Source organism: Molothrus ater, chromosome 6 (assembly GCF_012460135.2).
Source record: "Molothrus ater isolate BHLD 08-10-18 breed brown headed cowbird chromosome 6, BPBGC_Mater_1.1, whole genome shotgun sequence".
NCBI lineage: Eukaryota > Metazoa > Chordata > Aves > Passeriformes > Icteridae > Molothrus > Molothrus ater.
In genome coordinates this window covers 37,575,900-37,588,543 of record NC_050483.2, presented here as the reverse complement: position 1 = coordinate 37,588,543, position 12,644 = coordinate 37,575,900, and the positions used below count along the sequence as shown (strand labels likewise).

Below are 12,644 nucleotides of genomic sequence, written 5' to 3'. Positions count from 1 at the left end.
TCCACCTTCAAGTTTTTGCAGTCTCATCTCCAAACCCTAAACCTCTGAAGGAGCAAGAATTGCTTCCCAGAGACCTTCCTGTTCAAGGACTTTGTCTATTGGCCCTGTCTAGCCCCAACACTGCTCAAAGCCTCCAAACCTGGTAGGTGACTAAGCAAAAATCCCAAAGTACACTACACACAGAGTATTTTCCCTAAATAAATGTCAGCTTCAGAGCTGTTTAATTATAGAAGACATCTCTTAAATCCACTACATGCACTGCAAATAAATCAGTCCGAAGGACTGGACTTGGACTCACAGCTCAAGCTTTTTCCTTCTGCTTTTGCCCTATATCCTCATATAAACCTGAGCAAATAAGGTCTTCCTAACTTCCCCACAATTAAACCAGTAACGTTGTAAGGCTTTCAACATCAGGCCATGGAGAGAACAAACACGAATGTAGGAATTATCTCAAGACACACACACACCACAAAAGCTGATATTAACTTTACACAAAGAGCCAAATAGCTCAGATGGAAAATACAGCTCAGAGCATAAAATTTCTCTTAAACTACAATTAAAAGGCAGGCAATTACCACAGAAACACTAAAAGTCATCAAGCGTTTTGATGACAATTTCATAGAATTGGAAGTTTAAAAAATAACATTGAAAGGAGACACCAAGAATTTCAAAAACCTCTGTTTTATTTGTACAGAGTAAAATACATCATATAGTGAACACTGTTTCCCACCCATAATCTAAAACCATTATTAAGTGTTTTCTTTTCACCAAACATCCTGGCCAGAAGCACAGACAATGGAAATGGGAATGCTAATTAGTCTCTCTCTGCCAGAGCTACAAGGTGCACATCAATCTCTGCTTCTGTAAGGATCCTGAAAGAACAAAAAGAAATCTTAAATAGCTTAAATGATTCTTCCCCTTAAGCTCCAATATTACCTAATATCTATACAAATAAGTTTTACAGCAATGCATCTTTCTGCCCTTTAAAGCCTTGCTGCCAGTGCCACAGGCTGACATTCTAATTCTCTTGAAAAATAAAGGAAGAATCAAAGGCACTAGAGAGCAAGGAGGTAACAAATGATAGAAAAATAACAGGTAATTCTTCATGAGTAATGCATTTGCAAGTTGAGACCTAGTGAGAAGGTAGCTTGATCCCTTGAGTGGCAGGAGAAAAGGGCTCATGCAGCTCCCGTGTGCTTTCTCACAAACACTGTGCTGCTCTGTTGTCTTCAGCACACACCACCAAATACAAAACCACCCACCATCACCATGTCCACCTTAAAAACATTAGGAAGGAAGCACTAAAAAGACTGAACCTGAAGGGCCCAAAGGTTTGGGCTCAGTTCCCACTTCCCAAGTAGTTATACTAAAGTAACAGCAGACTTTGTTCCAAATTTTACTTCGTTCCTCTCTTCTTTTTTAATAAAAAAAATCAAAAACCCCCTCAATTAAAGACTAAAGCAGAAATAACTGAATCCCTCTGCAGCAAGCCAGACTTACCTAAATTTTAGGTAATTGCTAAATACCTGGAGGGCTCTTTTGCATTATAAAAGCTCCCCCAAAGTTTTTCTCCCACACTTCATGCATACTCCTGTAGCTATACAGTGTGCTGTGAGCAGGCTGCCAAGTACACTGTATCCCACATGAAGCTTTCCAGCCCTCAGCAGGAAGACTCCCAGGCACTGCCTTGATACACTGCCCAGGTGATCCTGGTGCACACAGTGTGCTGCAGGCAATAATGGAGGAGGGAAGAAATAGCAGGTGCCTTGCTCTCATGCTAGATGGGACTGCAGAGTACTTGGAAAGGAGATAGTTCAGCCATTTTCAAATCACTAGTGATTTTTTAAATCCACGATCTTTTAATCTTACCAAATTTAAATACAGTTTTTTAAACTGCACAAGTCCATAATCTATTAATTACATATTTTAGAAGTTAAGAAATGCTAACAGTTAAAAGATGAGCAAGAATAATTTAAAGATTCATTTTAGAAAAAGAATAAAGAATTAAGGGACTTGTAAATATTCCATAATATAAACCAGACTTTACTGCATTAGTTAGTATGACTATGATCTGGAAGTGGACTCCAGATACCATTACTATGAAAAGTTTTTATGCTTCTATGCATGAAAACACATCTAGACCAGATGTAACTACATTTCAATCACCACAGAAAGCCATACCCTTTTAAGACATGAAAGAGATCGCTTTTCTCTGCTAAATCCCTTAACCATGTCACACATTTTAAAACTGCATTATTCTTTTTACACAACGTTTTCTACCTCTACACATTTTGAAGAGTTACAAGTAAAAATCCCTTCAAAGCTTCAATCCCTTAAATTTATCTCTTTTTCTCAATTTACAATTACACAATAAGGTAAAACTAATTGCACATAACCAGAGAAACACACCAAGTTTTATCAACACTGATTGCTTACCTGAACTTAGGATTTTCCACTGTGACTACACCAACTTCTATTTCAGAAGGTTTGAAATCAATGGATAGTACAGTAGACAGGCATGTTATTGCTGTCTGAAAGATGAAAAAACCCCTATCATTAGAAAGAAAGCACTAATTCTTGTTTTTTTCTCTTAATAGACATAGCATTAACAACTATCCTTCCTTCTGGTTTAAAGTTACTTCCTCTCACTTCAAAATCTCAGCTTAGAAATTCCAAATAGTTTCCCCTTGCTACAGAATACAGCCCCTCTCCAGTCCTCTCTCTAAAAAGCCTAATCTACAAAAAGCAAAGGGACATGTTTTCATGGCAGAAAAAGACACAACAAAACCAAAACCTTTTATCATGCAAAGATACTGTTTGAAATACCTTCTAATATGAAGATTATTTTAAATGTCACTAAAAGTTAAGTCATACTGCTATCCCCAAAATCAAGTACTGTAGTAACCAAACAGCAGCTACAGTGGGAGTGCTACAATCATAGAATCTGCTTCAGCTAACATAAAGCAAAAAAAGCAGATTAGATGACCATTCAAATACTTGCAGAATAGCTTCAAAGGATTTTCTGGTTGGAATAGCTGTATTTGCTCTGGCAGCAATACAGAACTGTAGTGAATGAGGAAATGCCTAAAACATTTCTCTGCATTGCAAGCCTACATGCAGCATATTCATAAAAAATACTTTAAACAAATTTTAATTTCCTTCTGCTGGCCTACCTCTACTGTTTGTTCATATGTCCAGTCAAATTTCTTCTTTACTTTCTTTTCAAGAAAACTGGTTGACTCTGTCTGTTTAACTCCTGCAGCTGTGGCCTTGAATCCACAATAGTAACCTGCTGGGTCACACTTGTATACCTGAGGGCCATGTTCTTCATCAATACCAATCAAAATCATACCTTGAAGAGAAAATTTGTTAATTTATTTATTTTCCCCATTTTAGCAATTTAATTCAACTGAAGAGCAGAATGGATAGTCCTCTCTGTGAAAAAACATGCATGCACAGCAGTACATCTTTGGGAATCAGTCCCATACCTGGAGCTGTGATTTCCTTTTTATCTCTAATTTGCCATTTCTTACCAGCATCTCACTACCAGGTGTACAACCCAGTTCAGCAGAAACTGTATTTCTGTCATTCCCAAAGAAGGCATTCTCACTGAACATACAAACATTTTTGCCATGCTCAGTGTGTAGAGAATCATAAGGTCAAGGAAATAAAATTTTATCCTGATAGAAAGTTTACCAAGCCACAGCTCACATCCTGTGTTATATGACACAAATGTCTAAACAATATTTCAATTACCATTGAAATATTTCAGACACAAATGTCTAAACAATATTTCAATTACCATTGCCTTTTACTAGAAAGCAACTTTACAAACATACTGAAATGAATGGAAATATTAAAAGATCAAATTTGGATTTCTTGTTTGTAACCCTGAAAAACAGTGCATTACATACCTTTTTCTCTTTAAATTTAAAAAAAAATCTGAAATGAAAAGTGGAAATATCAGGACATAACTGAGTCCTTGAAGATCATCTGACTAAGTGTTGTGAAGCTGAACAGTTTTCAAGTAACACAAACTGACCACATCACTGAAATTCATGTGTTCACCCTCACTTCTTGATTTACAGCTGCATTGTCTCAACATGCATATTAAAAAAAAAGTCAAAACCAGTACTTGCAATAAAAACCCAATACAGAACAAGGTCATGGTTTTCAATTATTTTCACTTTACACTTGTGTAACTTTTAACTAGTAGTTAGAGATGATAAACTTCTGAGCAGCTATTACTAAAGCAGAAAAAAAAATCCCCTCATATTTTCAAAAAGGCTAAGGGAAGTAAAGAAAAATGCATTTTTATTCATGTATTTTAAAAAAGGAATTTCCAGCAGTATCAAGGCATGGGAAATGCCAAGGGAGGAAAGAAACAATCTTTCCTGAAAATTACAAGCACACAAGTATAGAGAATTGCCCCATCATGGAAACTGTGGTGCAACTCTGAATGTTGCTTCTTTAGTGAGAAGTCTTAGTGCCTACTGTCCTACTGTGATTACGAGAAGTGATTCATCAATTCTGAAACTATTCTCCTTAAAAAAACAAAACAAACAAAAACAAAACCCAAAACCCAACCAATCAAAAAGAAACTCAGAATGCTTAATGAAAAAGTAATTGAGGAAACCTGTTAAGTGTTTCACCTCAGTTCCTGAACAGCCTGACAGCATGTTTATAATTTGCTTATGGCCAAACGTAAGAGGAAACACAAGTCAGAACCAGCCCCAGAACACACAGATGACCGGGAACATCTACAAAAAATGACTCAACACACAACTTCTTTTTAAGCTGCATTTGCTGTTATAAAAGAAGACACGTAGAAATATTTGCAAGGGAAATATTTTAGACACTTTTTCCTCTACATTACATATACGATAGCTAAGTTAGGAGAAAAAAATTTGTAAATCTGTCCTATACCTACTACTTAGATAAAAAAGCCAAAAAACCTGCACAAAGATAACTGCACTCTCCATCTCTCTCTTTTACAGTGCTGTTTACCCAGACACAGAGCACTGGGCTTGCATGGCAAGGTTTTGGTAGTGAGAGGGCTAAAGGGCTGGCTGCTGTGAGAAGCTGCCAGAAGCTTCCCGTGTCCAAAGGAGCTGAAGCCAGCTGGCTCCAAGACCAACCTGCTGCTGGCTGAGGCCAAGCCCATCCACAGTGGTGGTAGTGCCTGTGGGATAACATATTTAAGAAAGAAAATAAAAAGAAGGAAATTGCAGACAGAGAAGAGAGGAGTGAGAATATGTGAGAGGAACAACTTTGCAGGCACTGAGGCAAATGATGGAGGGAAGGAGCTGCTGGAGCTGAGACTCCCCTGCAGCCTGTGGTGTGAGGCAGCTGTGGCCCTGCAGCCCCTGGAGGAGCCCACACTGGAGCATGTGGATGCCTGGAGGAGGCTGTGGCCCCACGTGGAGCCTGTCCTGGGACAGGCTTCTGGCAGGACCAGTGGTGCTGTGGAGAAAGGAGCCCACACTGGAGCAGCCTGTTCCTGCAGGACTGCACCCCACATAAGGTGGGCTCCTTGCTGGAGCAGCTTGTGAAGAACTGAGGCCTGTGAGAAGGACTCACTTTGGAGAAGTTCCTGGAGCACTGTCTCCTGTGGGAGACACACTGGAGCATGGGAGGAGTGTGAGGAGTCCTCCCCCTGAGGAAGATGTAGCAGCAGAAAAACAACGTACTATGTACTGACCCCATTCCTATCTCCCTGTGCCACTATGGAAGAGATAGAGAACCAGGAATAAGTTAAATCTGTGAAGGAGGTAGGGGGCAAGTGTTTTGAAGATTTGGTTTTGCTTGTTAATAATTCAGTTAATTTCCCCAAGGTGGATCTGTTTTGCCCATGGAGGTAATTGGTGAGTGATTCCCTCCGTGCCCTTATCTTGACCCAAAGGCTTTCCATGGTATTTTTTCTCTTCTATGTCTAGCTGAGGAAAGGAGTGATGGAGAGACTTTTGCAGACACTTGGCATCGATCCAGGGTCAAACCACCACAAACAGATACAGTTACAAAGAGCATCTCCTGCTCACAGATACCACTGCACAGTGCAAACACATCAGGACCCCCAAAATCTAAGGTGAAATAGTATCAGAGGCTACATTATTTCAAATGCTGAGTTAGTGGTAAAATCAGGGCTCCAGTTCAAGACCTACAACACTGCTCTCTCATTCAGCTGTTCATCCCCCTTACACCCTCAGTTACCCGTTTTGAAAATGGGTGAGGATTTCTTACATACGAATTTGCAAACTTAGAGAAGAAACGGTAAAGATCATTTTCATACACTGTACTTACAGCAACCAAGGGGCCTCATTTCAGCATTCTGTGTATAGACCTGAGAAATATCTGCAATCCTTTTACACAGCATATCCACAGGGATGTCATATCCATACTTGTACTTCCAGTTAGCAGCCTCATAGCGGGCTCTCTGCACCTGGGATCTGCTGTCAGCTAGACAAAGAGAACTAATATTAATTCCACTGAATATATACCATCTTTATTTCTAGCACTGCCTAAGAATATAAATTCCAGGTCCAACTTTACATTGTCTTTAAATATACCCATGAGAACTAGGTAAGTTCTCCAAAACCAGATGGGTGAATTAAATACCTGTCATTCCTGTCATCACACAACCAATATTTTCAGTAATCTTGAATAAATGAGTCACTGTGTTGGAATCCAGTAACTTGTCCTAAAGAGGAAACAGAAATAATGTAATAGCAAACACTGTCCTCAAAAAAAGCCCCCAAACTCTGAATCCTCTGGTTTTTACAGAAGAGCCCAAAAGGATCCATAACAGCTACAAATTGTCTTTCAGGCTTTCCAATTTTTACTGCTGTAGGCATGCAAAGGAAGAAATTGGAGAACAGGGAAGAATAAAACCACAGATCTGGAGAAGGAGAACAACAAGAACACGATCAACATCACAGTCCTTTTCCCTCTGAAGAAACTTTGAGAACCCACATACAAAAGCTCGCTCTCTTATTGCATGCTGCCCTTCAAACATAAAAGAATTTCCCCCCTTTTTCAACAGTACATCACCACTGAGCTGAAACACTCTCAAAAACCTATGAAAAGCATGCTCTATGTGCTATTGGTACAATATTTTGTCAGCAGAAATTCAAGGAATCAGGGAACTGGGTATGGACAACTCAGCCTTTACAAGCCAGAGCAATGAATGCATGCTCAATACAGCAGGGTCAACTTATATTTTAGATTTATCCCTTCAACAGCTACAGAGAAAACCAATATAGCACTCACTTAGTGAGAAAATGTACAGTTGAGCACTACATGGAACTAGAACTAGTAATAAGCAGAATGATACATTCAGTTCAAATAGCAATTTCTGTCAGTGCTAATAAGAATAATATCAATATTGCTGACTCTCACCCCATCTTTTTTACTCCTCTCCTTCCAGAGCTCCCCTCAAAACCAGACTACTTACAGGTACTTTCTTCTGTGTTACAATTACTGCAGAATCTTTCCCACGAACAGCTACAGATGTAAGTCCACCTTGGTTTATGGCCTTAAATGCATATTCTAGAAAAAGATACAAATGTTAATAAAAAACTTGTGTCAGAGACACTAGTACAAGTAACAATTCCCCCCAACACATGATCCCACTAATTTATGGCCTTTTAATACTTAATACTTGTGCAACACCTTGTGTCCTTAAGTACAATGTGCATTGACTCTCTTCACAAAACCACTGTCACTGCTTCCTTCAAATGTTTCTTCTAATTTGTCTTTTTGTTCAGTTCAAGCTGAACAGCAACTGAGTAAGTTTTAGAACAAAAATGCTGTTTTGAACTTGACCAAAATTGTCCAACCTGAATCTACAGTAACCATAAATTCTTACAGAAGAATTCTTGACATGAATTTTAGTATTTTAAAGGATGCAAGCTTCTTTTCTAATTTTTACTGATATAGATGAAAAGCGGTAAGATGACACAGGAGACAGGTTTTAACTATCATATATTCTGACTTGACATTCAAACACTGCAATGCTTTTTTACTTTTTATAGTGAAAGCTACACAGATGCCAATTAAACAGTGTTGTTCGTGTAAGTACAATGGATTAAGAAGCAAACACTAAAGTAACAGTCATGGAAATATCTAAGAAACAAATTTCTCCTGATTGATGGTTTCAAAAGCCTTAGGCACAAGAACTTTAAAAACCTGGCAACATTTGATAAACATTCAGAAATTCCTAATATCTGGCTGAGTGGTAAGTTTCAGACAGCAGCTAAATGTAGGTGAGTTTTTTTGTTAGCCATGCATGTGAACCCAGAATTTAGAATATGTCTACAAATAGCATAGCAAATTGCTAAAACTATCTTAAAATAATGGGAGCAAGAAACTTGGCTATTTTAAAAGCTGCACTCAGATCTATAGAAGAAATTGCACAACAGAGGAGTAATAATCTGAAGAAGAAAAAAATTCAAACCTTGCATATTAATGTTCAATCTGCAGAGTCATTGTTAAGGAAGGGCTCACTGTGGTGTATTTATGGCACTGCATTTACTACTCTCAGAGCATTTACTATTTATTTATTTACTGTTTATTTATTTATTTTAGCATTTGCTATTTACCTATTTACTGGTTACCCAAATGTGCCACAAAGGATGTTCCCCCTTTCCCTCTGCACAACTGTGCCCACCTGGGATGATCAGTGGCAGCCTGCAGCAGAGCACAAACCCCAGTAAGAAAGGAGCCAGCACTGCCTGCAAACTGGCCATGCCCGAAGCCCCGAGCACAGGCTTTGCACCACTTGTCTATTTATCTGTACAACCCCCTGAAGGCAGGGTGTAAAGCAGATGGACAGAGCCAGCCTTTGTGCACTGATGCTCAATGACAGGACCAAATCAGAGGTGACTGGAACAAACTGAAACAGGAGGGTCCAGTACCTGAAAACATGCTTTACTGTGATGGTGACTGAGCACTGGAACCGGTTGCCTGTAAAACCCATCTGGAAACACTCCTGGGCATCCAGCTCTAGGTGGGCCTCCTTGGGCAGGGGCTTGGGGCCAGACAATCTCCAGAGGGCCCACCTAATCTCAGCCACTCTGTGCTTCTGTGACACTTAGGTGGCAGTAGGAATCGATGGCTATCACAAACTGGGTTTTGCTCACAACTCCCAACAACCAGGCTTGAGAAACTGCAGCCCCTGATTACCACCTCGATTGCCCAGTTTTCAAGGAAACAAGCCAAAAGGTGAAGTGGCTCTTACAATGTAACAAATCCGAGTGGCTAGTGCTGTTTTAAGTCTGTTTACTGCTATGTAAGTATTTCAGCAGCACTGCAGACATTCTCTCTGAAAAGAGCAGTCCCTTTCTGTTCCCTGAATACATGGCAACAGCCAGAAATTTTACTGTAGTAATTTTTCTTTTCTCCCAAAACTCCACTGAGAAGAAACACCACCTTTGAAGACTGAAATTAATAGGTAGCAAGAGGACACTGATGCTCTGAGAAATTTTAACCACAGTCATGTGAAATAACTGTTAAGTTTTCTAATATGAGATCAAAGGCACATGAGTTTTCTGAGCTTTGGAAGCAGAAGACAGACCTAAGACGAAGTATAGGCATTTCAGTCCAGTATCACTATGCTGGAAGTCTCTGTTCCCATACTGCCAAATTCCAGAAAAAACTCAAGTTTTAAGGCAATCTTAGAGCAACACATGTCCATGCTCATCCTTGACAGCCCCTAGCTAACCTTAATCCAGCAAAGAGACAAAACAAAACCACCTAGATGTGGACATTTGATTGCAAACAAGCATGAGATTTCTGCCCATGCTGTGGTTAGATGCTGGCAAACAGAGACACCCATGAGGCACCATGCCCAAGTTACCAGCCTGGCTGTGAGTAAAGTGAGCTCATTCTTGCTTGAAGTTAACATCTACATATTTTTCTTCCTATAGCACAGAGATACTTAAAATAGCTTTAAGACAGCTTCAGGCTGTCTTAAAGTGCAGAAGCTCTCAAATACACATATGCTTGTTTCTAAGACACTGTTAAAAGGTATGGAGGTACCACACATTTCTCATATATTAACCTACTGGCTAAATACACCCCAGAGGCAGAAAACCAAGGCTCAGTTTCCTCTCTGCTACAGAATGCAGAAACCATTCCCAACAAGCAGCACTGTGACAGAGACAGTGGGAAGTGATGCAGACCAACCAGCCTGTTTTAGTGGCAGCTGAAGGTGGGAGCCCAGAACTCCTCTGCCACAGAACCACTGAAACCCTGTGTGAGGAAGCACTGTCCCTACCACCCCTACGTATAAGGGACAATAAACATCACACATGCTCCAGATATAAGACAGCATCCACATGTAGGTATCTAGTACAGGCACCTTCCTAATTCTTCCTTGCAGAAGGGACTGCTTAAGAGTGGGCCACCTGTCTGTGAGGCCTAATCCACACAGGCTTCTTCCTGAGAAAAACTCAAGGGCAGTCACAAAAAAACTACATGGCTGCCACGGGCAATTCCTGCAATCTAACTCCAGCAAGCTCCTTTCCTGGAGAACAAGTGGATTTACAGACATAACATGCAGTGGATGTGCAGTGAAGGCAGCATCAGGATGATGCTGCAGAACAGTTCATCTGTCCCTGTTGAGAGGCTCCTCCAGGGGCACTCCCAAACTACTGTCCTGGCACACTCTGAGCTGGCTGTATCCTGCACAAGGGGCACCAGGATGTGCTTCTGTACAAGCTGGTGCACTGCAAAAATAGGAATAACAGAATCAGTGGCTTACAGAAGCTGAAGCTTGGCTTCAGATTATTCCAAGAAACCTGAAAACAAAGGATGGTTGCTGCTATCTCACAGGCCACAGAACAAGCGGCATTCAGGAGTAACAAGAAAGCGCATGAGTTACACCCAAGAAGTGACTTTGTCACTCCGGCATGCAGGGTTTGAGGCAGGTCAAATCCTATTTCAATCATTTATCATAGCTCTCAGATCCCAAAACGCAGCGCTCCGAGGCTTGGCAAGATTCACTCAAAGAAACACTTAAGGGAGACTAAACAGCCTCTGGAGAGCGGCAGCTTTGGTCTCCAAGCATCTGAAATGGAACACCGAGGGCTCAGAGGAGACCCCCCCGGTGCCAGGGGACACTCGAGAGAGCCGAGCCCACCCTGGCTCTAGGTTTTCCTCATTTCATGCGAGAGGATCCCTTCCCCTGGTCCCCACGGCGGGACGACCGGGACCGCCGCCGCTCCACGCTCCCACCAGGCTTTCCCCCAGACACGGCGGCACCAGGCCAGGCGGGAGCCGGGACTCCCGAGCCACGAGAGGCGCGGCGCCTCGCCCCTCCGCACAGGCCGCCGGCCACGGCCCCGCTCGGCGGGGAGCGCGGGCAGGCCGGGCCCGTGACGGGGCAGTTCGGCGGCGGCCCCGCGGCCGGACACGCACCGACTTGGTAGAGGCGGCCCTCGGGCGAGAAGATGGTGATGTGCCGGTCGAAGCCGGCGCTGGAGCCGCGGGACATGGCGGGAGCGGCGCGGGCCGGGGGGAGCTGTCCGCGTGCAGGGCCCCACCGCAGCCGCAGGCACCGCCGGAGCGCTTCCGGGTCACGCGCGTACCCCGCGCAGGCGCGCGCCTCTCCCGCACCGTCACGGTCCGGGACCGGCGCTGCGCATGCGCGAGTCCCGCGGCCGCCGCGCCGAGACACGTCACGGAGGGCGCGAGCGGAAGGCGGGGCTCTGCCGCGGCGGCGGCTGTTGTTGCTGTTGCTACTGTGACACTGGCTGCGACAGTGACAGTGAGGCTCGGCTCGGCGAGGCTCAACTCGTGGAAACCTGGAAGCCCGCCGGACGTGCCTGAGGGAATGCGCAGGAAACGGAATAAGAGTATCATCGCGGCATCCATCAACGCTGGATCAAAGTATCACCAGCCAGCCGGGAAAACAAAACCCCTCTTAAAATTCTGAACGAAGTATTTCCGCCTGTGCTCTTGAATGAGAATAATTTTAAAGCAAGTACCTCAAAAAATCATGTTTAAGGTATTCGTAGGTAATTGTTGCCGCAGCTGCGTTATAATGCGATGTTTAAAAGACTTTTCATCGGTGTCCAGTCCAAAAGGAAATTCCCCAAATTGAAACTCGTGATTATAAGTTTTTTGCCTTTTAACATCTTGGAATTCCCCTGCTCTTTGTGGGAAGGCATTTTTTAAAAGCCGGTCATTAAAAGAGTTGGAAAAGCTGCATTCTGGTATCCACACCTCTACTTTGAAGTTATTATTAGGAGAGCTTATTCTTTGTTGAAATAGCAGAATAAAGGTGGATTTTGTGTATGCCACGCATTAAAAGTCTGTATTCTCAATTTTTTCAAAATACTTCTCCTTGCTCATTAATACTATGGGAGAATAACGTCCCATATGCATTACAAGACTCAGTTTGTCCCTTTTGTTAGGGACACAGAGAACGTGAACACATATGACTGCGTCTGCTGAGTCAGAACGGAGCCAGTCCTATCCAATGTTCTCTCTCCAAATGTGGCCAAAAGGGGAATACCCAAGGATTTAAAGACTAGAGAGAGCCTTTCATGATACACTCCCTGAATCCTCTCCCAGTTTCCAGCCATCTGGAGGGACTTCCCAAGGCAGGGATAGTGTATGGTTATTTAGTAAGCCTTGCTGGTTCT

The 12,644-nt window shown here is 42.4% G+C and overlaps 1 protein-coding gene across 1 annotated transcript; it reads right to left on the bottom strand.

Moving 5' to 3' along the window:
* Positions 1 to 665: 665 nt before the first annotated feature.
* Positions 666 to 11,572, bottom strand: PSMA6 (proteasome 20S subunit alpha 6). The gene is made up of 7 exons (XM_036384503.2): positions 11,416 to 11,572; positions 7,451 to 7,545; positions 6,616 to 6,697; positions 6,301 to 6,456; positions 3,174 to 3,352; positions 2,437 to 2,531; positions 666 to 872 (listed from the first exon to the last, which is right to left on the bottom strand). The coding sequence occupies exons 1-7, from the start codon at positions 11,489 to 11,491 to the stop codon at positions 815 to 817; spliced, it is 741 nt and encodes a 246-aa protein (XP_036240396.1). The 5' UTR covers positions 11,492 to 11,572; the 3' UTR covers positions 666 to 814.
* Between the last annotated feature and the right edge of the window lie 1,072 nt (positions 11,573 to 12,644).